Source organism: Sapajus apella, unplaced genomic scaffold (genome assembly GCF_009761245.1).
Source record: "Sapajus apella isolate SASKATOON/1434 unplaced genomic scaffold, GSC_monkey_1.0 scaffold13, whole genome shotgun sequence".
In the NCBI taxonomy this organism is placed as follows: Eukaryota; Metazoa; Chordata; class Mammalia; order Primates; family Cebidae; genus Sapajus; species Sapajus apella.
This window is the reverse complement of record NW_022436953.1, coordinates 35,533,703-35,558,529: the sequence shown is the minus strand read 5'-3', so window position 1 is coordinate 35,558,529 and position 24,827 is coordinate 35,533,703. Positions and strand designations below refer to the sequence as shown.

Genomic DNA, 24,827 nt, shown 5'->3' with positions numbered 1-24,827 from the left:
TCACCACACTCACCCTGTCACCCCAGCAGGTCTGGCCCGGCCGTGGCCATGTTCCTCAGTGGTCATCACCACGCTCACCCTGTCACCCCAGCAGGTCTGGCTGGGCCGTGGCCATGTTCCTCAGTGGTCATCACCACGCCCACCCTCTCAGGTGCTGTTCATCAGTCATGTTCCACCCCCACAGCTCTGCAGGATTCCCTCAAAACCACACCACGTCCCTGCTCTTCCCGACCTCACCCATCATCCCTGAAACGCCATCAGCAGCCTCGTGCACGCAGTCATGAGCCTGTGCCACCAGGCTGCTACCTGAGCCACCTGCCTGCAGCTCAGGCGTTCACAGCCCCGCTGCCTCCTGCGTCCTAGGAGGGTACCACTCCAGGTCCCCTTCAAAGGAGGAACTCCCTCCCTCCAGTGCCCACAGACTCTGGGAAGGGCCCTAAGTCAACTCCTCAGTGGGGTGGGGATGGCGCAGAGGCCTTGGGAGAGGGACACCCGTCCTCAAAGGCAGAGCAGAGCGTGGGCTCTGGGTCAACCCTGCACACACGTGTTTGTACGCAGGCGTGTGTGTGTCTGGATGCAGGCATGCACTCCCAGTACATTCACACACAGGCCTATAGACATGTACCATCTCTTCTCCTCCAGATCACCTGGAGCTTGAGTTTGAGGCTTCCCCACATAGGAGACGCAGCAGACCCCCCAGTCCCAGCGTGGGCCCCACTGGCTTCTCAGGCGTGGAGGTCAGGAGGTAGCAGGAGGACCACCGGCCACCAGGCACCACGTGGTTCTCAGCTCTGCAGGCACCGGCTGTGACACTGGGAGCCCAGCTCTCCCCCAGGCCTGCCAGGAGCATCTATGAGATCTGCCAAGAGCTGGAAAGAAGCCCCTGCCATCCAGCAGTTTTCACCAAAATGCTGACAGCTTCCCTGAATCTCTACAACACAACATGTTTTGAGATTTCAGGAACGCACAGGCAGGGGGTGTAAGATCTCCCCTGCACCACCAAACCCTCCCAATTTAACCTAGACCTTTCAACAATCTCAAGTATGGTTTTCAAGTTATTTATCTGTTTATTTAGATGGAGTCTTACTCTGTCACCCAGGCTGGAGTGCAATGGTGCAATCTCAGCTCACTGCAGCCTCTGCCTCCTGGGCTCAAGCGATTCCCCTGCCTCAGCCTCCCGAGTAGCTGGGACTACAGGTGCGTGCCACCACGCCCGCTAAGTTTTTATTTTTTGTAGAGACGGGGTCTTGCCACATTGCCCTGGCTTGTCTGAGACTCCTGGCCTTAAGCAATCCTCCCGCCTCCTCAGCCTCCCAAAGTGTCCCAGCAGCGCCTGGCCCCACGCATGTTTTTATATTATTACCACCACGTCTGTGTCCACAAAAAGGGCTCGCCTAATCCTACATGTTTGTAAACACCATGTACGGAGAGTAACAATGTTTATTAAAACATAGGCTAACCTGAGCTTATTGTAACTTTTTTTTTTTTTGAGATGGAGTTTCACTCATGTTACCCAGGCTGGAGTGCAATGGCGCGATCTCGGCTCACCGCAACCTCCACCTCCTGGGTTCAGGCAATTCTCCTGCCTCAGCCTCCTGAGCAGCTGGGATTACAGACGTGCACCACCATGCCCAACTAATTTTTTTGTGTTTTTAGTAGAGACAGGGTTTCACCATGTTGACCAGGATGGTCTCGATCTCTTGACCTTGTGATCCACCTGCCTCAGCCTCCCAAAGTGCTGGGATGACAGATGTGAGCCACCGCGCCCGGCCAGCTTATTGTAACTTCTTTATAAACTTTCATGTTTTTCAACTTTTTGACTCTTTTGTCAAATAATACTTAGCTTAAAACACATCATACAACTGTATAAAATATCCTCTTTATATATTCTAAAGCTTTTTGCCTATTCTTTATATTTAACATTTTAAAATTTTAAAACATTTTTTGATAAAAAGACAACATACGTGTGAGCCTGGGCCCACACAGGGACAGTCATCGACATTCCTCTCTGCCACCTCTGCACCCCACAGAAAGGCTTCAGGCGCAGTAACCCGCGTGGAGCGCGTCTCCTGTGACCACAGTGCCTTCTCAGTACCTCCTGAAGGACCAGCCGAGGCTGCTCCAGGCAACGTCTTTTATAGAAGGAGTGCATCACAGTCATGATAAAAGTGTGTGAGGGAAACGCAGATGCCCGCAATACAGATGTTTGTGAAGCATGACGTGCTGGGCACCCCTGCTGTGCCAGACTCTCACAAGGCTGGTGGCTCCTTTACACCACGGCCGCCACATGTGAAGGCACAACAGCTTCACCTTGCAGTGAGAGGAAACTCGCAGCCCCGTCGTCAGATGACCGAACCTCCATGACATATGTAGGCTGTTGTAGACTGAAGCAACATTATGTGGCATGACTGTATGCACACACATGTACACATGCAAAAGTGCACACACCACACACAAACGAGAGCGCACACCACACAGGTGCACACACACGAGTGCACACGCCACACACACATGAGCACACCATACACATGTGCACACACACACATGCTTGCACACACACGTACACACATGCACAAATAACATGCACACACCACATGCGCACACATGCAAACACGTGTACACATGAGTGCACACAGCACAAATGTACATGCACAAGTGCACACACAACACATGTACACATGAGTGCATACACCACACACACATGCAAACATGTGTACACACGAGTGCACACAACCCAAATGTACACCCACACGAATGCACATACCACACATGTATACAAACGTGCACACACGTACACGCATGCACACACCACATACACACAAGTGCACACAACATGTACACGAGTGCACACAACACATACACACGAGTGCACACCACATACATGTGTGCACACATCACGCACAACAAAAATGTACACATACAAATGCACACACCACACATGTACACGCATGCACACACTACTCATGTACACACGAGTGCACACAACACATACACACGAGTGCACACACCAGAGTGCACATAAGACATATACACGAGTGCACACACTACACATGTACATACACATGTGCAAACACCACACATACACACCAGTGCATACACCACACATGTACATGCATGCGTGCACAGACCACATGCAGGTACACACCACGTACACCCACGTGTGCATGCACATGCACACACCACACACGTACATACACATGCACACAGGTACACACGTGCACACACCACACACGAGTGCACACCATACACACGAGCACACACACGAGTCCACATGTACACACACGTGTACACACAAGTGCACACGTGTACATGCACACAAACCACACAAGTGCAAACGTGTATATACACACATGCATAACACCACCCATGACCACACGTGTACATGCACAATGTATACACATGCCACATGAGTGCACACATGTACATGCACACACATATGTGTACATACAGCACACATACTTGTTTTGCTCTTCAATTCCTGACCAGACCAAGGAATTCCAGGCCAGGCAGACTGTCAGTGTGTTGCCATCTTTATTTCTGAGCTGTGAATCTGACCAGACAATGACATGGTCCCTATGAGCAGCTCCGGGGACACCCTTTGGGGCCCAGGCGGAGGTGACTCCACACGTTTGGTGTGTGCACAGGTATGCCTGGACTTGAGGGCCATGTGTGCCAGGTACATTTGCCAAATGTGTGGGTATATGTAGGGCTGGACTGCAGGGGGTGGCTTTGCTGTTACCACTGAACACTCCACAGTCCTGGTCAGTCTCGCAAGTGTGTGCCCTCCGCCCGCAGAGCCTCGTCAGGCCACCGAAGCCTCTCTGTGGTCAGCACCTGCTCCTGGGCAGCCAGGGCCTCCCTCAGGCCTCAGCTGCTGCCGCCAGCATCTGCCTGAACTAAAAAGGAAACCACCCCCCCACACACCCACTCACATGCAGATGCCCGCTCACCCACACTCATTTTTGCACACACCTGCTCATGTAAACACCCACTCACATGCATATGGCAGTTCACACACACATGCCCACTCACACACACACCTGCTCACCTGCATATGGCGGCTCACACGCCCACTCACACATGCTCACACACACCCACTCATATGCATATGGCAACTCACATATGCCTACTCACATATGTTCACACACACCCCCCCGCTCATATGCATATGGCGACTCACACGCCCACTCACACATGCTCACACACACATCCGCTCATATGCATATGGCAACTCACACACGCCCACTCACATATGCTCACACACACCCCCCTGCTCATATGCCTATGGCGGCTCACACACGCCCACTCACACATGCTCACACACACACCTGCTCATATGCATATGGTGGCTCACACACGCCCACTCACACATGCTCACACACACACACCCGCTCATATGCATATGGCGGCTCACACACACATGCACATGCCCACTCATGCTTGTGCATACTCACACAGGTTTACATGCATATGCTTGCTCACACGTGCTCATACACACCCGCTCATATGCATATTATGCATAAGCTTGTTCATGCACATGCACACACATGCTCACACGAGTGCTCACACATGCTTACACACATGCTCACATGCTCACACACACTAACATGCTCATACACATGTTCACATGCTTACATGCTCACACACATCACACACACACACATGCTCACACACATGCTCACACACACACCAGTAAGCACAACCCCAAGGCAAGTTGTGGGGAAGCTGGAAAACTCGGGAAGGAGCAGGCTGTGGCTGCCCAAGGTTTTCGGTGGCTGGGGGCCCCCTCTTTCCCATGGTGATTGAATGGGACCCTCAGCCAGCGTCCTGCCTGGGTGTTGGTGTTTACTCAGCCAGTGTCCTGCCTGGGTGTTGGTGTTTACTGAATGGGGTCCTTGGCCAGTGTCCTGCCTGGGTGTTGGTGTTTACTGAATGGGGTCCTTGGCCAGCATCCTTCCTGGGTGGTGGTGTTTCCTCAGCCAGCGTCCTGCCTGGGTGTTGGTGTTTACTGAATGGGGTCCTCGGCCAGCATCCTGCCTGGGTGTTGGTGTTTACTGAATGGGGTCCTTGGCCAGCATCCTTCCTGGGTGGTGATGTTTCCTCAGCCAGCGTCCTGCCTGGGTGTTGGTGTTTACTGAATGGGGTCCTCGGCCAGCATCCTGCCTGGGTGGTGGTGTTTTGAGTCTGTTCAGTGTCTTCTGTGTTAGAAGGACCATAGTTTTGGCGGTGCAAAGTAAAAATAAAAGGAAACACGTGTGTGGTCTGAAATGAACTTGAACCTTCAAGCTGCTTAAATGGTACTGGAGCTGGGGGTGGAGGGGTGAGGGCCCCAGGCTGTCCTCTGTCCACTGTGATGCCCTCGGGCCTACCCACACTCACCAGCCCTGAGAGAAAACCCCGGCTGGGAATCTCCGTTGTTCACTAGTGAGCCTGTCTTCTGACAGAGGTGTCCTGGCCTGGGCCTGCCTCCATCCTCATCAGACGCGGGCTGGCCGTGCTGCTCCTGCACCGGGCACTGTGCCGGACACTCCACTGGACATGCGGTCTTTGCCCCCGGGCCTTCCCGCGTAGCCAGGGAGGCAGAGGTTCACACGACCGTGACACAAATGTGAAACTGCGCAGGGACCGTGACAGCTGTGTGGCGGGAGGGTCCCGTGTGGTGGGAGGGTCCCAGTGTGTCCCTGCTTGACCTCTGGCTCTGAGAGGTCAGAGGGAGCCTCACCCTGCATGGCTGGCATGGGGGCTGTCGCCCCAGAATGACGTGCGTGAGGCCCCGCTGCGGCAGGAACAAAATAGGAGAAGTGTCTGATTAGAAACCGCACGTGTTGCTGCTGAATTGATAATTTGTATCTCTGAGATTCTTCACAAACACAATAACCAATTTCGCATGGTCTTCCACATTCTTCTTGATTACAAAGTGAAGGCAGGCAGGCCGTGTGGACAGTGACAAAGCAGGGGCTGATCCCACGCATCTGTCAGGAGCAGTCCCCGCCACGCTTCCGCTGCTCCGGCAGACACCGGCGCTGATAAAGGAACAGGGCCCGGAAAATCAATGCACCTGGGGCTGGCGAGGCTGCTAAACACACAGAAGACATCTCCCTCCAAGAGGCCGGCACTGCGGAAATTCCCAAGCCTGGCCCTGGGACAGCAAGGAAAATTTAATCTCTCCAAATCCTCACCAGGGCACTCCATCCTGCAGCCCTGACAGCCACACTTATAATTAATTATACAATTTCGATGGGAATATCGACTAAACAAAGCTATAAATCATAGGAAAAGTCAATAGGCATGGACACATTCAATCATGTCCCGGCCAATGATTACTACTCTTAAAATACAATAATTATTTTCAGGAGCCAGCTCGAATTAAATTTCTGTCAGGCGGGTACAAGACCGGCGTTTGATGAAGGGTGCGACGGACCAGGGCTGCGGCGGCGCGGGCACATCCATCCTGCGGACGCGTCTGCTCTCACAGTCGCGGCACTGTGCGTGCAACCGGACTGTGGAGACGGATTCTCTCCCGGGCTCACCGGGCTGACCACCCTGACCCTCAGTCAATGGGGACAACTCCCAGCTCCCGGGCACGACAGAGCCGGCGTGCCGGCACCTCAGGCAGGCGCGAGGGCACCCAGGCCAGCAGGAACCTACGGGGCGTTCCCAAAGGCGCCGTCGTCCCAGGCGCCAAGCAGAGAGGGTCTGAGCAGCAGGACAGCAGCGCCGAGCCATCGGCTCCACTCACGCCAGTTCTTTGGAGAGACCACGAGAAACAGCCTGGGAAGGCGCCCCCGAGCTCTGGCCACCTGTCCGTGTGGGACTCCTGACGTGATCAACAAACACGGAGTGTGGGGCCTCCCACAGTCACAGGGGAATGTGCTTCCACCCCACTGTGGGTTTTCATTCAGAATCAAATCCAAAAGTTCTCCCAAATACAGTACTCAGGTTCGTTTTCTTCTAAAGGCAGGTGGTTGCCGACGCAGGGCCCCGCTCTGTGTCGAGACGCGGAGAGAGACGACGACTTTGGACCCACACGAAAGACAATCACTCCCAGATGCTCTAGACACACCCCCTCCACACTGCACCCCCTCCACGCCGAAACCCCCTCCATGCTGTAACCCCCTCCACGCTGCATACCCCTTCACACCACCCCAACTAAGATCTGCCCCCCACATTCCACCTGTGGCTGTAGGAGCCTCCCTCTTGCCTGCCTCCTTGCTCCTTCCAGGACGTTCCATCCCCCTTGGCTGCCCTGGCTTCCTCCTCCAAGGGACCCTCCACTTTCTTCATGCCCTGTGCAAGGTCCCTGGAGACCTCGCTGCCCCTGCACTGAGAAGGCAGCTCTGTTAGGGGACCCGAAAATACCTCCGCCAAGCTCCAACAGCCATGCAGCTGTGAGGACGGCAGCCCTGTTTCCCTCCTGGGCACCCACCTCCCCAGACTCCTCCTGGGCACCCGCCTCCACCCAGACACCTCCTGGGCACCCGCCTCCACCCAGACTCCTCCTGGGCACCCGCCTCCATCCAGACTACTCCTGGACACCTGCCTCCACCCAGACACCTGCCTTCACCTAGACACCTGTGCTCTGCAGGCTCTCCCTGCTGACGAGGCCGGGAGGTGCCACCCGGGAGCTGCCCGGCAGCGGGAAACACCCTGGAGCCCAGAGTCCCACAGGAAGAGGCATGCAGGAGCACTGAGAACCACAGGTGGACCGCCCCACCAGGCCCTGGAGGCTCGAGGAGGAGGCGTCTCCACCAGGTGCAGGTGGTGGAGCAGGGGAGAGTACCCGATGCCTCCCACGGACGGAGCAGGAGGAAACCAAGTCTGCCTGGATGGAGACAAGAGGAGGAGACCTCAGGTTTCCCCAGGCCAAGGGGCCATGTGGGGACGGAACACCAAGACCTGATCTGACCACAGTGGGGGAAGGGGCCGTGTCCTCCTGCAGCAGGCAAGAGGGACGGGGCACAGGAGGCCCAGGCACCGCAGAGGCGCGGGTGTCATGGGAGCCTATGGGCTCTGGGTCGATGAGGTGCAGGAGGCAGAAGTGACTTCCCGAGAGGACAGGAGCATGGGTCTTGGGGACGCTGGGGAGGCAGCGAATCTGGTCCTGGAGTGGAGGTTCTGGGCCTGGGACTTGGGCGGGCTGGCAGTGTCCGCTGGGCTGAGTGTGCCCTTCTGTTGGGCACTGAGATGGCTCAGCTTTCTCCTAAGCAGTTTGCATGCACTGACCTATGAGCCCCTCACACCTCATGAGGAGAAACTGAGGCACAGGCACAGACCCCAGAGCTCCTGGCTGGCCCAGGACGCCGGGATGTGAACACGGCTGCACCCGGCCTGGGTCCACCTGCCTGTGCTCCCTCCCCTCCCCCATGGCCACCACCCGCCAGCTCCCCAGGGCAGAAGCCGCCTGCCCTGACGCAGTGCTGGAGGACCACAGCTGGCTCAGGACAGCCCTAGGAACTGATTCCGAGAGTTCCAGGTCTCAGACGCTGGCTCGCTGCGCACAGCATCACACGTGGCTTGGGATGGCTACGGTGGCGCATTTACGGAAATCAGCCCAGGCCGCACATTGGGCCCCAGCCAGGAGCTGCATGGTTCCTGGTTCTTTGCATCGATAAACATTTATAAATACATTAAAAATGAGAACAAAGTAGACCACAGTCAAAAATGAAAATTAAAAAGAGAGTGTGTAGGCCGCCCCTCAGCGTTTGCCCACACTGATCCCTCAAAGGGAAGACTCGTGATTTCAAAGCCGACAGCAGGCTCTGCAGCGGGGGCTGCCTCCAGCACGGCCTGTTCTCAGTGGACTGGCATGAGCTGCACATTCCCGCTGACATGCACTTCGGTTTACACACGTGCTCGTGGCCACACAGCTGCACACCCACCCCCATACATGCAGACACACACTTATGCACACATGCGTCCTAGCGCTCACACACATGCACACATACGTGCTGACACACAGACCCACACAGCAAGTCTAGCACGGGGGTGTGAGGAACCTGTGCCCTTCACTCTCCCGCTTCAGGGCGAAGCCCAAGCCCCGCCAGCCCACCCTGAGACAAGGGGACTTCCTCCCCATCCCAAAGCATCAGTGTCTGACCTCGCACACATGAGGGGCTCTGAAGCTGATGGGCTGCGTGGGCGTCACACTGCCCGTGGACAGGGGAGTGACATGGGAGCCTCAGCCCAACCCGGCCCGGGGTGCCGGACGCACCCAACATGTGTCCCCAGCAGTCCGCCTTGCACTCGGCTCAAAACCGAGCCCTGGAGGTGGCAGGGACGAGGCAGGTGGTCCCAGGTAAGCAGAGGCGACAGGAGGGCCGGGGACATGGCTGTCCCAGGACAGGGCGGGGGCCGCCACGTGGAGCCACGAACTTACCGCAGTGCCGTTGTTGTCCCGGAAGACCTCCTGGTTGACATAGTCAAACAGCTTCTTCTCTAACTGGAGCATAACCTGAGGTCAGAGAGGCCCATCAGCACCTGAGCTCCCCCAGCCTCGTCCCCTGGCCCCCACTGCCCCGGGAAGGCTGCAGAGTCCCGTGCAGGCCGGGCTGGGCCGGCCGTGGCCCCTGTGTCGCCCACCTAGTCACAGGCCCACTCACCTTCCGGTCATTGTCCGACTCACGAAATATGAGCTTCACAACTTCGTTGGTGTCGGCGGCCCGGACAGTCTGCATGGTGGCCTTTGTGCAGAGCGTCTGCAGAAAGAGAGCAACAGAGGTCAGTCCCAGAGCGGTCCAGGCACCCACGGCAGCGTCCCCTGACACCTCCAGTCAGTGGGATGGGTTGGCCAGTTCCAGACAGCAGCCAGTGTCACACCAATTTCCACACTGGGGGCCAGGGGCCGCTCCTGCGCAGCCAACCCTGGCATGTGCGAAGGGCCTGAGGCCAGCTGCGACCGCAGGGCCGCCCCAGAGCTGCTGCTGCACACAAAGCTGCTTTGGGGCAAAGGCCAGGGCAAGCCCAGCAGGCTCCTGAGGCCCCGCGGCGCTGAGAACAGCACAGACGGCGCCTGTGGGGCCCCTGGCTGGCCTCCCGCCCGCTCTCCTATCCCTGCACTCCCTCAAGAGCTGCTGGACTGCAACAGCGGGAGGCTTGCAGGAGGGCTGACTGGGAACAGTCTCCACTGGCTCATCCTGTGAAGCGGATGTGGAAGGGACGACTGAGGTCACCCTCCTGCTTCATGGTGTTAACCGGCTCAAACCAGTCCCTGGGGGAGAGGCTGGGGCGGGCAGAGGCACGGAGGCAGGTAGACAGGACCCAAGAAGAGACTGGGGGTTCCACCAGGGTTCTGGGGACCATACCAACCAGGAGGACCAGGGAGAGGGCTGGGCAGGAGTCTGCAGGGCCAGGGTGTGCCCACGGATGCTCAGTGGCCTGGCCGGCTATGGGAAGGGGCAGCCGTCTGGGCAGCAGAGGAGACGGAGGCTAAGTGAGCACCAACCTCTCTGCCACACTGCTGCTCCAGGAGGCATGGTCCTGGCCGGCAGACCACCAGTGCAGATCTATGTGAAGGGTTATTTTCAGGACTGTTTTGAAAATTCCTCTTGTCAACCTCAATACAATGCAAGGTATGGTCACTGAGAGTCAGTCCCTAAAGGTAGGACAGCACTGCAGAGCCCTCCCTGGGCGGACTGGCCTCCACTAGGAGCCCCTGTCCCCGGCACAGAGGCCTTGCAGGCACTGAGCTCTCGGAGCCTGGCAGAAGTCATGAAGACACAAGAACACCCAGGACCACACCGGACAAGGGAGGAGCGAGACCCACACGCTGGGAGAGATCAAAGCTCGGCTGGAAGGCGAGGTGCCTGAGCTCACGGTGGGGGAGCAGGCAGAGGCACCGGGGCTGCGGCATCACTGGTGCAGGAGGAAGAGGGCGCAGCCGCTTCCTTACACGAAAGGCCACAGACTGCAGATTCCATTTACACAAAATTCCCAGAAAGGGCGAAGTCGGAGAGGCAGAGGCAGCAAGGCGGCGAGGCCGGGAGGGAACTGAGGTGGGGCTGAAGGGATGGTCTAGACTGGACTATAGTCTGTGTGTAAATTATACCTCAATAAAGCTGGCTTTTAATTCAACTTTTCTGTTTTGGAGACAGGGTCTTGGTCTCTCCTCCAGGCTGCAGCGCAGTGGTGGGATTAAGGCTTGTTTCAACCTCCACCTCCTGGGCTCAGGTGATCATCACACCTCAGCTGCTCAGGTAGCTGGGACTGTAGGTATGCACCTGCAGCTGTAATTTTGTAAGTTTTTGTAGAGACAGTGTCTCGCTATGTTGCCCAGGTTGACTGTGAACCCCTGGGCTCAAGTGATCATCCCATGTCAGCCTCCTAAAGTGCTAGGATTACAGATGTGAGCAGCTAAACCTGGCCCATAAAGCTGCTTTGTAAGAAAATAATGATCTTTATTTAAAAAAATGATGACTGCATGAAAAGTCAGAAATTTCTCCCTGAAGAGCCCTTGGGAGCTGGTACTGCTGAGGCACACCCCAACATCCCGGGCACTGGCCAGGGCTCAGGAGGGTATCCCTGGGCCAGTGCCCAGCCTTCCTTCGCAGGCTCCCGGCGTGCACTGAGCAGGAGCTGAGGGCATGAACCCTGGGGCCTCTCAGCAGCCTGGCACGCCTTGCCAGGATGCAGAGTCCTCCTCTGGGTGGCTGGATTGCGGCGCCCCAGCCGGGGCCAGGAGGCGGCTGTCCGCCATCCGCAGAGCAGCCTGGGGGCGGGCCATTGGCATTTCCGAGCACAGATCACGGCTCGGGTCAAGCCCCCAAAGTGGCTTTTGGACTATGTGTCACAAATCAGTCTGGAGCCTTCAAACAGCGTGAGGATTAGAACAAGCACCCACACAGCCAGGACAGAGCGGGCCACCCTGCCCATCCCTGCATCCCAAGGAGGTCCAGTCCCATCCAGATGCTAATGGGCTTAAGTGGCTTAAGCTGCTTTCCCTGAATGGGAGAAGGCCTGGCAGGCAGACGGCCATTGTAGCCACCCCAGGACGCAGCTCAGGAAATTCATGGCTCTGTCTCCCAAAAGGCATCTGCTGGAAACTGTTTAAAAACTGCTTTATCTCAGCACTTCAGGCAGGCTCCCAAAGGACAAACATCTGATGGACCCCAGGGCCTCGGAAGGGGCCGTCCACCCACCTCCCCCCGCCCCCCCCGCCCCAGAGCCACCTCATTCACAGGCTGTAAAGGAGTGATCAGGCCAGGCTGAACGGGCCAGAGCTGGCCAGCCCCCTTCGCCTTCCAATTCAGCAAAGTCGTGGCCGCTCATGCGGAAAGCGGCCAGGCTGGGCCTTTCTGGCTCGCCTACTTTTGGAAGGGATTCCTTTCTTTTGAAAGGGGAAACAAATACCCTGAATGCTATTTTTAAAAAGCCATCTAAGAGGTATTTCATTATTAGTAGCTACACGAAAAGGCCCTAGAAAGGGCGGCCTGGCATCCTGTCTCACCAGCTCTTGGGATTTCACGGGAACGCTGCGTGCCAGGGTCACCCACCTGCCCGTGGATAACGAAATTCCTGCATTTCTTATTGTTTGGATGACCGAGGAGGCATGCTGCCTGGGCAGGGTGTCCACAGGCCCAGGGCACGGGTGTCAGCCCAGGAGAAGGGCCGTTTTCTGTGCAAGGAAGTCACACGGTCACTCTGATTTGCACGGAGCTGCGCGGTGACGGTCGCCCGCTGTGCACCTGCGCAGCTGGTCTCATTTCAGGAGCTGAATCTGTCCCAGCACCCCCTCAACTGTCATGGACACTCTGCCACAAAATCCAAAACTCCGCTAAAGGCAAACGCATCCTCTCAGACCCTGTCAGCCCAAGTGCTTAAATGCAACCTTCAGGAGCCGATTTATAAAAACAAAAAAATTGGGCCGGGCGCGGTGGCTCAAGCCTGTAATCCCAGCACTGTGGGAGGCCAAGGCGGGTGGATCACGAGGTCAAGAGATTGAGACCATCCCGGTCAACATGGTGAAACCCCGTCTCTACTAAAAATACAAAAAATTAGCTGGGCATGGTGGCGCGTGCCTGTAGTCCCAGCGACTCAGGAGGCTGAGGCAGGAGAATTGCCTGAACCCAGGAGGCGGAGGTTGCGGTGAGCCGAGATCGCGCCATTGCACTCCAGCCTGGGTAACAAGAGCGAAACTCCGTCTCAAAAAAAACAAAAAACAAAAAAATTGTTCTGTGCTCTCTGAAACAAATCCTCCCTGGTGGCCTCCAGGCCCCACACATACGGCCAGCAGGCGCTTGGGCTCCACTCTCCACCCGCAATCACCAGGTGTCCAGAGCACCCCGCTTCGGCCAAGTGGACACGCAGCCTCGGGGCCCACTCAGGGCCCAGAAGAAGCCGTCTGCGGGCACAGGCAGCGTGCAGGCACCACAGGTCCTACCCCAGGCTCAGCTTCCAGGTCCTGCCCAGGAGTCTCAGCTCAGGGAGAATCAAGCCCAGGTGCGGCTGGGTGGGAGCGGCTGAGCTGGAGCCCTCATGCACTCACCCGTCATCCGGGCCACACTCCTTTGGGCAGGGTCCACCACACCTGAGGCCTGGAGCCAGTGTCAGCAGTAACATGCCTCACATGAGGAGGAAGGTCCTGGCAGGGCCCAGCACAGATGCCGCCCAGGCTTGGGAAGGGAAAGTGGGGATCCCAGGGGCACGGCTTTGAGAAAAGCGGTGAGGAGCGAGGGCTGGAGACGCCCCCTCCTGCCACATGAGAGTGCAATTCCCTGGATGCTCCCTGGTGCCCAACACGCTCAGGCAGACAAGGAGACCTATTAGTCACGAACTACAGAGCCAACGTTGCCCCCAAATCCAGACACACCACAGGCAGATGCTGAGGGGCAGATTCTAGCGAGTTCTTAAGGAATTAAACCATCGTCAAGAGAATGAGGCTTCTTTCCTCTAAACTGAGACCCCCTACAGGAGACAATATTGAAACTCCCCATCTGCCCGACACCCGTGGGCATATTCCACCGTGGACAGAGTGTCTGCTGACAGATTCCGAAAACACAGGAGCTGGCAGAGCCATGGTCTCCACCCCTCCTGTGGGTCCCGGAATTCCTGATCTGGCCACTGCCTTGGTGACAGCAGCTGCTCTGCTGCGGGAGCAGGGCCTCCTGTGAGGCCTGTGGTGTGGTGACGTGTGGCTCACGCAGGCCCCACAGCAGGCCAGTTCTTCAGCACTCAGCCGGTGAGTAAATCCTTGTGAGGCCCGACTAACTTCTCTCATCAAACCGGAAGAAAAACCACCTTACAGCAGAAAGCAACAGAAGGAGCCGCTCCTTGAGGCTACGCCCCCAGTCCCTCAGCAGCACAGAAGCGGTGCGGGCGCACCTGTTCCCACGGGGTGTCTCCACTGCGAGGTTCCATCCCGTCAGGCCTCCTGCTTTGGCAGCTTGGCCAGAGCCGGCCACTCCTCTACCCTTGTGGGGGCCCGTCCAGCCTGGCCCTCACGTGTAGCAAGACACAGACCTGCAGGCGCAGGTCCACTGTGGCTGGAGTTCCTTCTAACGAAAACTTCTTCTGTGCCAAGGATGGAATTCAGGACCACATGCTCAGCCGACGTCTGTCTGCGTCAGAGTGAATGCACCGAGACCACGAGGCTTGGACGTGGCCCCAGCCTGCCAGTCTGAGCCCCGGGGCCAGTCCTGGAGGGTGTCCTCAGCACACCTGTGCACCCCGGTCCTCATCACAGGTTTCCCAGGAGGGTAACATCCAGGCTCTGGAGAGGCTGCCTGTCGGCTAGCAAAGGGTGTCACTGCTGGGGGCTGGCAGGGTGGTGGGACCTAAACCACTGACTTTAACCATTTGGGAGTTTCCTTCCCACACCTGAGGAGGAATAAGTCCAACCTTGAAGGAAGTGTGGATTGGGGAGCGAACCGCCTCCGGCACTTTGCAGACGTCCAGCTGATACCCATGGGGCAAATGAATAAATGAAGGAGGAGCAGAGCCCAAGCCCCAGGGTTAGGGTCTGGCATCCAGGGGTCCGCGCCAGGGGCTCGCTCTTACTCTGGGCCTGGTCCCTGCTGGGGCTGAGTGGGGTGCTGGTGGGTGGGCTTGAAGACACATTTTCCCAGTTTTTCATGCCCACTCCTCTCAACATGACCCTGCTCCTAAGCTTTCATCCTTCTGACAACTTCATGCAGGAAAACACGCAGACCTCTGATAGCATGAAATCGGAAACAAAGGCCGGGGACAAAGGGGCGCAGGGCAGGCGCAGGCTGGCCGGGTCGAATTTCAGCCACACACAGATGTTCGCCGCAACATCTGAAAGGAAATGCTTGTAAAAGAAATGGTCTTAAAAACAGCGTCTTCAGCGGTTAGATAAAGGGCCAAAGGACACAGGGTGACTGCAATGATCAATCTCGGCCAAGAGATCCAAACCGGCATCATGAATTTCAATGACAGCTTTCCTGGCGGCCAAAGGCCCAGGTCCACCATGGATCCCGGACACATGGGAGGGCACACCCACCACGGAACCCGGACACAGGGGAGGGCGCACCCACCACGGATCCCGGGCACAGGGGAGGGCGCACCCACCACGGATCCCGGGCACAGGGGAGGGCGCACCCACCACGGATCCCGGGCACAGGGGAGGACGCACCCACCACGGATCCCGGGCACAGGGGAGGGCGCACCCACCACGGATCCCGCGCACAGGGGAGGGCGCACCCACCACGGATCCCGCGCACAGGGGAGGGCGCACCCACCACGGATCCCGGACACAGGGGAGGGCGCACCCACCACGGATCCCGGACACAGGGGAGGGCGCACCCACCACGGATCCCGGACACAGGGGAGGGCGCACCCACCACGTATCCCGCACACAGGGGAGGGCGCACCCACCACGGATCCCGGACACAGGGGAGGGCGCACCCACCACGGATCCCAGACACAGGGGAGGGCACACCCACCACGTATCCCGGACACAGGGGAGGGCGCACCCACCACGGAACCCGGACACAGGGGAGGGCGCACCCACCACGGATCCTGGACACAGGGGAGGGTGCACCCACCACGGAACCCGGACACAGGGGAGGGAGCATCGGAGCTGGCATCCCTCAGTCCTAACTAAGCGGGAAGCACTCTTTGCTTCACGGGGCTGTAATTTACGGAAATCTGTGCCAGTCTCTGAGATGTCTCTTAAGGACAGCAATGACAAACAGCAAAACCCTGCGAGGGAAGCTCTGGCTGGACAGAGCCTTCCAGCTGTGGATGCCAGCGTCTGACACTAATGGCCAGTGAGTGAAGCTGGGGGCAGCCTTCTCGCTCAGGCCTGTGGCTGACTTCCAGGGGCGGTGGGACCCCTCTCTGCTCAAGACAAAAGCTGGGAGCGCCCCTCTCTGCTCAGGCCTGGGGCTGACTTCCAGGGCGGTGGGCACTCTCTCGTTCAGGACAAGGTGTGGCATCACCTCTGAGAGTTGGTGTCACTGTGGGAAGGCCTCCTCCTGCGGGTCAGGGCTGTGCCAAGGGGAACACAGAAGTGCATTTTCGGGGCGTAACTGCCTGAGCTCTGAGCATTCACACAAGACTTCACTTGGTTTCGACCATCAGTAACAGGACGCGCCCCTGTGATGAGCACTTTGCCAGCTCTCCTCTGCCTTGTCTGATGTAGCCCAGCTCATTAGCTCCAACTAGTAAGTTCACAGAGCACCTGCCCCTCAGGGCTGCAGGCCCAAGTGCTGATGGGCGTCTGGGGGCAGGGCGGCCTTCTCCAGGACACTTGTGAGGACACCCGGCTTTCACCCGGCCTTTGCTCTCCCGCAGGTGAGAGTGACTTCTCTGTTTCTGTCCTTTCTAAGAGAACAGCCTCGCCTTGGAAAGAAGCCATTCAAGGTGCTGCAGCCAGCTGCCATTCCCATTAGCTACTGAGTACAGCAAGCAGATGCGGACACCAACATCCAGCTTCATTCCGGGACACCCGCTTCTGGGTGTAACAAGGGTCGAGGTCCCATGGAGCGGACACCAACGTCCACCTTCATTCGGGGATGTCTGCTTCTGGGTGTGACGAGGGCTGGGGTTCTGCGGAGGAGGAAACTCTAACCTTCCTGGCACAGACGCAGGGATGCTCCTGTGGTGTGAACCTGCAGCGTTTGTCCAGCAGGAACCAGTATGAGACCAACAACTTGTGACAGGCACAGCTGCCCTCTGCCAGGCAGGTCCCACGGCACAGCTGCCCTCTGCCAGGCAGGTCCCACGGCACAGCTGCCCTCTGCCAGGCAGGTCCCACGGCACAGCTGCCCCTGTCAGGCTGCAGAGGTCCGGCCAGCCCACCCCACGCTGCCAACCCAAGACAGGCTGTGTCCCTTTATCTCTACTTTTATGTTTTTGAGACAGGGTCTTCCTCTGCCCAGGACGGAGTGCAGTGATGTGATCACGGCTGGCTCCCCGCAGCCTCGGCCTCTGGGCTCAGCCTCCTGAGTAGCTGGGACTACAGGCGCGCCCCACCACGTCTTTATTTTCTGTAGAGGCAGGGCCTCCCCATGTTGCCCAGGTTGGTCTTGAATTCCTGGGCTCAATGACCCGCCTGCCTCAGCCTCCTGCAGTGCTGGGAAGGCAGGTGGGAGCCACCATCCCTGGCCTTCCCCTTTCTTTGCAGGTGAACTCTCGGGGTTTCTCTTCTCTCCTCCTGCAGGAAATAACTGTGACGTCAGAGAAGCCTGACCCTCGGGCGGTGAATGCTGGGGGTGAGTGGTGTGACCCCATCAATGGCTCTCACTGGAAACTGACCGAAGGTGGGGCAGTAAGACACTCGTCAAGTCCCATCCTTCTTTATTATCCTGTAATTGTTGGTTAAATTCTAACCATAAACATTCCTAGAAATAAAGAAGGGTTATATAGGGAAGTTTCACTTGATAGAGGAGGAGACACAAAAGGATTTCTAAGAGATGGTTCACACTGGAAGACCCGACCTTTACGTAGGCCTTTCTTAAAACAAATTAATGGGAAATCGTTACGTTTTAAGTTTAAAGTTCTTGAATGACTCTGGAAAACAGAACTGGCTTCAAGGGATAAACACTTTCTATGCTACAAATAATTCTGCAAGGAATGGTGAACACTGCTATCAATCTGTGCCCAGGATGCAGCGTGTCCCACCCACCACATCAACACAACGCGTTCACCTTGAAAGAAGAATTCGCCAAGAGGCTCCCACCGCTGTGGCACCGAATGTGCCTGAGGGTCCGGACCCTGCTCAGAATCGAGGGGCAGCTTTCGTTACAGTTCAGAAAACTACAGAGCCCACTTACAAAGCAGCATGTGAAAGTTCCCGCAAGCGGGCACAGATAATTCCAATGCTAAGTCCTGTCAGGCAGCCCATCCTCTGAAAACCCGCCAGTTTGAGGAACACGGAATAAGCATTCTTGGTCCCATGGGGCTCGCTGTTCCTCGGTGGCTCACCTGATGGACACTGGTGTGCGCCGCGGGCATCACTGCGGCGTGGGAAAGGACAGTCCTGGCTTCAAACCTGCTTTGCCCTGGGGGCGCCACGGAAGGCCGGAGGGAGCAGTGCCTCCAGAGTTCTCTGGCCTCCCCAGTGGGGGAACACAGGCAGCAGCCCCGAACGTCAGTGTTCATCAAACATACACAGGCCAACGGCCACGCGTGGTGGAGACAAGGTCCCCGGACCCTGCAAGACGCCCCTGCTGAGGGGTGACACAGGGGGACACGGAGAGGGCCACGCCAGCACCACACCCAAGCCTGATGATCTCTGATGGAAAGAGCACACATCATCTCAAACTAACTCCCGGAGGCTCCAGACTCCTTTCCGATGGCACACGCATGTGTGGCTTCTCGGAATCGGGAGCGTGGTTCACCTGGTCCCCAGGGCAAGGAGGGCAGAGGAGGCCAGAGAGCACTGCGCCCCCCACCCCCAACCGGGAGCGGGTGAGGTCAGGCGGCTGGCGCGACAGCCACCATCCCCAAGTATGCTGGTGGCTACTAGGATCTGTTAGCACACAGGCCCACGGGGCAGCGGCTGTCCCCTCTAAGCTTGAAGGCTGGGGATGTCACAGGTGTGGGGTAGGATGAGTAAGCCACCCTCGTGCTGCCTTCCGCCACACCACAGGCCTCACACAGACTTCTCCTGGGGCTGGGCCTGAGCTCAGCAGAGGGACCTTGGGTGGACTTGGTGTGGGAAATGTGTGGTGAGGCTGCGAGGCCCAGGGCAGTGGGCACCAAGGACCCTTCCTCAGGGGCACGCAGCCTGTGCTCAGCCCACAGTGAAGCCGGTGAAGGCGTTCTGCCAAGTGTGCCCATTTCCTTGCTTCTTAGAACCAGGGCAGGCCACCGGTTCCAGAGAACACCAGCCTGGATGGAATCTGAGAAGCTGAGAGCCTGGTGGTGGGCTGACCTGGGCGGGGCTTGCTGGAAGAGCTGTGGGGTGTCCTGTCCTCCCTGAAGAAGGCCACCTGCTGCTTCTGCTGGCTGCCCAGACACTTCACCTGCCTCCCTTTGACTTCCCAAGAGAAAGCCCTTCTGGTGCACTCCATCTTCTCAGAGATCTTCCTGGTGAACCCTGGACCCCTGGAGGGGGGAGCCTATGGAGGATTGCTGACAAAAGCACCAACCGTGAGGCCCTGGTGTGCAGATGTGGCTGTGAGCCGCAGGGCGGGGCGCAGGCCCCGCATCCCGAGCACATGGAGCGAACGTCTGCACCAGTGAAAGGCGCCGGCACGGGGAGATGTGGCGTCAGCATCTGAGTGCCTTCCTCCTCTCTGTGTGCATTGTCCACGGCCACCCAGAACAACAACATGTCATAAAGACTCTTTCACGTCCACTCCCAAGGCTGCTCCCGGGCTCCAGCAGCCTGGCTGGCTTGGAAGTGCCGTGGATGGAACAGAGGAGCAGGAGGAACGGAGGGCGGGAGGAATGGGAGCGGTGGCTGCCGGCTCTCACGCCAGGAAGGGCTCACAGGCTTTCCGGGAACAAAGCGGTGGTCTCCGTGCCAGGCAGCCTCTGCCCGGCCCAGGGGCGGCTCCCAAGACTCAGGGCCCAGAGCTCAGCCTGCACCCTAGGGTCCCTGCACGCTTCTCAGAGCCACTGGCTGCCAGTGGGGAGCCAGGCGTGGTGTGCCGAGGAGGAGGGAGGAATGAGGCTGCCCGGGGTCAGGGGTCTCCAGCAGCCACCCCCTGCCTTGGCACGAGAGGCCTGCTCTGTCCCATACGTTTCCCACGGGCTTCTTTTAAACCGAGGGCAAGGAGTGGGATTTTTAAATAAAGTATGAGCTCATAAAAACTACAGAAAAGTGCATTAACGATTAGTGGACACACAACTGATTATGAACAATTAGTAATGAATCCAAAAAACAGTTCCTCTAACGGAGTCCTAGGACACACTGGAGAAAAACGCCACCGAGCCTTTTGTTTTTTGTCTTTTTCTATAACATGAGAATATTTTTGGCATCAATTTACCAGTTGAAAATATTGGGTAATATTTGCAAAGTGAAATTCCTAGAAGAAAATCCCCTAAATGTGAAACCAAATGTCGTCACTACAATTAACATTTTACGTTAGGTGATGTAGGCCCTATACAGAAACAGACCAAATGAAAGTCTCTTTCTGAAGAGTGATGAAGAAATTAATTTAATGAAAAATTAAATTTGTACTTTCTAAAGAGTAATGAAAAAATAAATTAGTGATTCTGTTGTTGCCATTGCTATTTTACACCCAGATTCTAACAAGCAAGTGGGCCGAATAGCGCGGCTCAGCTCTCACACCCTCTGCAGGGCCCCACGACCCTGACCGCCACCCTCAGGGAAGGACATCCCTGTGGCCCTCAGGAGCTGGCAGGGAGGGTAAGGAAGCTGCCACTGGCCCTGCCATCCAGAGCATACTGGGTACGTGGTGAGGGCAGCGCCCCGCTGGGTCTGTACAGGGCTTGTTCACACACAGGGTCCCAGTGATGACCGACATCTGCCCTCGGCGGCGGTGGAAGGACGGGGCTGTGAGCATCCTTCTATCCCCGCTGCTCTGTAGATGGTGCTGAGGGTCTGCAGGAGTCACTCTGAGCCAGGCTGTCTGGGGGTCTGTGGGAGTTACAGAGACGTCCCTGCCACCTGCCCTCTGCACACACCATGCCCGTAGCACGGCTGCGAGATGGGCCAACCCTGAATGGCGCGGGGCTTTGCAGGGCTGTGCTGACTGTGGCTGATGCAGGAACATCGCCAGGCTGAGGAATCGGCCACCACACACTTAAGTTTCTGGAAGCTCAGGCCTGCCTGTACACAGGGCTAGTGACGGCTGCACGGTCATCCCACTGGCCACGCCCCTGATGGGGGCTGCCAGTGGACATACGGACCTTTCGGCACCCATTGTGCCCATGGCTGAGGGATCGGGGGGCAGAGGGGCTCAAGGAGGCAGCCGGTAACCAGATGAAGTCAGAACTTGACCTGGAGCCTGGTTGGGGCCAGAGGGGTCTGTAGGGCTGTGGGGGGCCATGACCAGGTGTGACGTCACCTGGCTGATGGGTGCCCTTCCTCCCAGGACGCAGTGCACTGGAGAAGGAAGGAAACCTGGGCGCCAGGAATGTCTGAGGTCTGGGCCCAGGCTCATGCTGCCAGGCAGCCTGGCCTTGGCTGCTCTTGCTGGCCATAAATCCACTGAACGGGACACAGCCTTTGGCAGGCGCTGGGATCCTGCCCCACAGGCAGTGTTGGGGCCCTCCCTGGGGCCCATTTGAGCGGCGTTCTGGGAAGCCCGGCTCTCGGGTGTCTCCTGGTGATGTCAGCCTCTGTACAAGGATGGCTCCTTCTGGACGTCAGCGCCCCTCATGGCCGTTCCCCTGCAGCCCCAGCTGGCACCTGAGCCATGTACCTGTCAGTGATTGGCAACTGGTTTTTAAAAATGGCCACCAGCCTCCAAAAACACATCCATCACGATCACTGCCGGGGAGGTGACGGACGGCAGGTGTGGTGTGCGGTCGGGCCACGGGGAGACGGGCGTGCCTGGCACTGCTGTCATTCTTTGTCACCACAGCCAGCTGAGCGGCCCAGCTGCCAGTTGCCACCGCGCATGGCATGAAACACCCTCTGAACACCCCAGCAGCAGCCGGAGCCACAGGCTGCATCGTGGGAGGAAGCACGGCCCTCGTAGAAGGCACACGACCGACCGGCGTGTTTAATGTGCACAGGTTTTAATTACGGCTTCCGTGGTGCCAAATTTGATTACAGTATCATCTCTTCAGTTCTGCTCTGTGAGCATGTCTGCATTAATTTGGATCTGAAACACAGGAGGCTGGATTCCTGGAGGACGGAGTCTCTTTGCTTTGCACACAGAGCCTCTTTCACAGGCTGGTGTGGGGCGGGGCAGGACTCCAGGATCTGTCCCTGCAACCCTCCCGCCACAGGTCTCCACCTTGGGGTCTGACGGCCTCCAGGGCCACCAGGCAGGTGCGCCTCCCAGAAGCCCCGTCTCTGAACCCTGTATTTATTTATTTATTATTTATTTATTTATTTATTTATTTATTTTTGAGACGGAGTTTCGCTCTTGTTACCCAGGCTGGAGTGCAATGGCGTGATCTCGGCTCACCGCAGCCTCCGCCTCCCAGGTTCAGGCAATTCTCCTGCCTCAGCCTCCTGAGTCGCTGGGATTACAGGCACGCGCCACCATGCCCAGCTGATTTTTTGTATTTTTAGTAGAGACGGGGTTTCACCCTGTTGACCAGGATGGTCTCGATCTCTTGACCTCGTGATCCACCCGCCTCGGCCTCCCACAGTGCTGGGATTACAGGCTTGAGCCACCGCGCCCGGCCCCCTGTATTTATTTTTATTGTGCTTTCGGTTCTGGGGTACATGCACAGATCTTGCAGGATTGTTGCATAGGTACGTACATGCCATGGTGGTTTGCTGACAACCCTGTATTTAATCTGCTGTGACCTAGCCGGGCTCTGCCCGGCCCCCCATTGCCGTGGCAATGGATTTAATTAACCTCTGAGGAGTCTTTCCAGCAAGCCTGCCACTGAGGGCGCCAAGGAGGCGCTGTGAGCAGGCAGAGGAGCGGAGCACGGCCGGCAGTGATGCCACCAGCCCAGGACCGAGGGGGCACAGATGGGCTGCCATGGGTGGGAGCTCAGCAGTGAAACCAAGGCCAGGCCAGCTGTGGCTTCTGAGAGACCATTAACCCCACGTCTGCCTTTGTGCCAAGACTGCCCCGAGGCACCTGTGCCGCCAAGCACCGCCTGCCCCCAGCCTCCTGCATTCCCAGAACACTCCATCAGGCAAGACGCTCTGCACTGTGATAAACTCGGCTTCCTGACACGCTCAGACTACATGCGACTATCACTGTCCACACACCTTCAGAACCTCGTATCACGCTCTTCCATGCTCACTCTGACCCTGGGCAATCTGAAAACCACCCCAGAGGACGGCACAGATGTCCCCACAAAGCCGGGGGTGGAGGCTGGGTGTGGCCTTCGCCAGCTCCCAAGGAGCCGGACTGCAGGTGCTAACGTGGGCTCTGAGTGTGGCATCTCCACGTGGAAGACTGCGGAGGGTGGGGAGAACCAGCCCGCGTGGAGCCCACAGGGTCTCACTCCAACCCATGCTGCTGTTTGACAGAAAGGCTTGGGGGAAGGAAGGGCAGGTGCCTGAGATGCACGTGCTCCCGCGGGGCTGGGAGCTGATGGCACTTCTGAGCCCTGTGGGAGGAAGGCCCTGCCCACCTCTGTGCCGCCTCCTCTGAGGAGCTCATCCACCACACCGCTGTTCTGCCAGGATGGTGGGCAGAGCTGATCTCAAGGACTGTCACCCACCCTCCTAGGCCCCAAAACTTCGTCAGAGAACCCTGGAAGACACTCCTGCTGGCCTGTGACTCTAACACTCCCTGTCTTTAAAAGGCAGATGCTTCTAGGAAGGCAGCATCTGCGGTGGGAAATTGCTCCCAGGCAGGTGGAGAGGAACTGAAGAGAGGACCCGATGCCCCAGGCCCTCCTGGCACCCAAGGTCATGGTCTTGAGGGCAGGTGGTGTCCTGATCCTGGTGCCAGGCTCACAGAACAAATGCACAGGACACATTTGCTGGACAAATGAGACCGCCTGCAGGGCAGCCAGCGGCGAGATGCTCCCCACCAGAACCTCACCACCCACAGGCCTGTGTGAAAAAGAGCCTGCTCATCTGAGCAGCTGGAAGGGCAACTCTGTGAATCCACGCTGCACCTGGGCCTGGCTGAGCTGCTCCATGCTGTGATTCCTCTGATACTTTCCAGCTGCAAAGAGCTCAGAGGCTGCAGCAGCACAAGAAATGGAAGTGGTGCGAGGAAAACGAGGCACCGGACCACGGACCACGGGATTCCTCGTCCACTTTCATCTAAGAAAGGAGAAGCGCAGCCTCAGGGAGCACCCAGGTCACTGGAGCGGTGACGGCGGCCACCACCGGGTGTGGTCCTGCTGGGACGGGCCAGCCCAGAGGTGATGTCGGTCCCCGTACCTGCGTCACACGAGAGCACAGCTGGCATCCCAGGAGCACACAGGCAGCGATGCGTCACCGGAGGCTGCATGGGCAATTGGGTGGTGACGACCGAGCCTGAACCCCAGCCAGAGGCACATGCGCAGCCCCAGTTCCCCAGTTGCACAGAGCCTGGCGCCAGGCGGACACGAGAAGGAGACGCTGCCCGGCCCTGGGCCTGACTCACAGGTCCAGGAGAGCCCAGGATCTGTGTTCTAAGGAGCTCCCAGGCACCCGTCAGCTCTGCATCCAAGAGCTTAATGTGGAAGGAAACAGGGATGTGCCATAGGCCAAGTGGAGAGTGAGCTCGTTCACACGCAGAGGCCCGAGGCACCGGCTCGTTCACACACAGATGCCCGAGGCACCGGCTCGTTCACACGCAGAGGCCCGAGGCACCGGCTCGTTC

At 57.8% G+C, this 24,827-nt stretch overlaps 1 protein-coding gene and 1 long non-coding RNA gene across 3 annotated transcripts in view; one reads left to right on the top strand and one right to left on the bottom strand.

The window, feature by feature from the left end:
• INPP5A (inositol polyphosphate-5-phosphatase A) overlaps positions 1-24,827 on the bottom strand; it is a 222,500-nt gene that overhangs the window by 19,588 nt on the left and 178,085 nt on the right. For both annotated transcript variants that reach the window (XM_032282053.1, XM_032282052.1), the window contains exons 10-11: positions 9,600-9,695; positions 9,377-9,451 (exon numbers count right to left, since the gene is read on the bottom strand). In XM_032282053.1, coding sequence (XP_032137944.1) covers positions 9,377-9,451; positions 9,600-9,695 — 171 coding nt within the window. The remainder of the gene's footprint in view (positions 1-9,376; positions 9,452-9,599; positions 9,696-24,827) is intronic.
• On the top strand, positions 1,709-23,498 carry LOC116554176. The gene is made up of 3 exons (XR_004270093.1): positions 1,709-2,080; positions 9,716-9,721; positions 23,486-23,498. It is a non-coding gene; the product is annotated as an uncharacterized LOC116554176 (long non-coding RNA).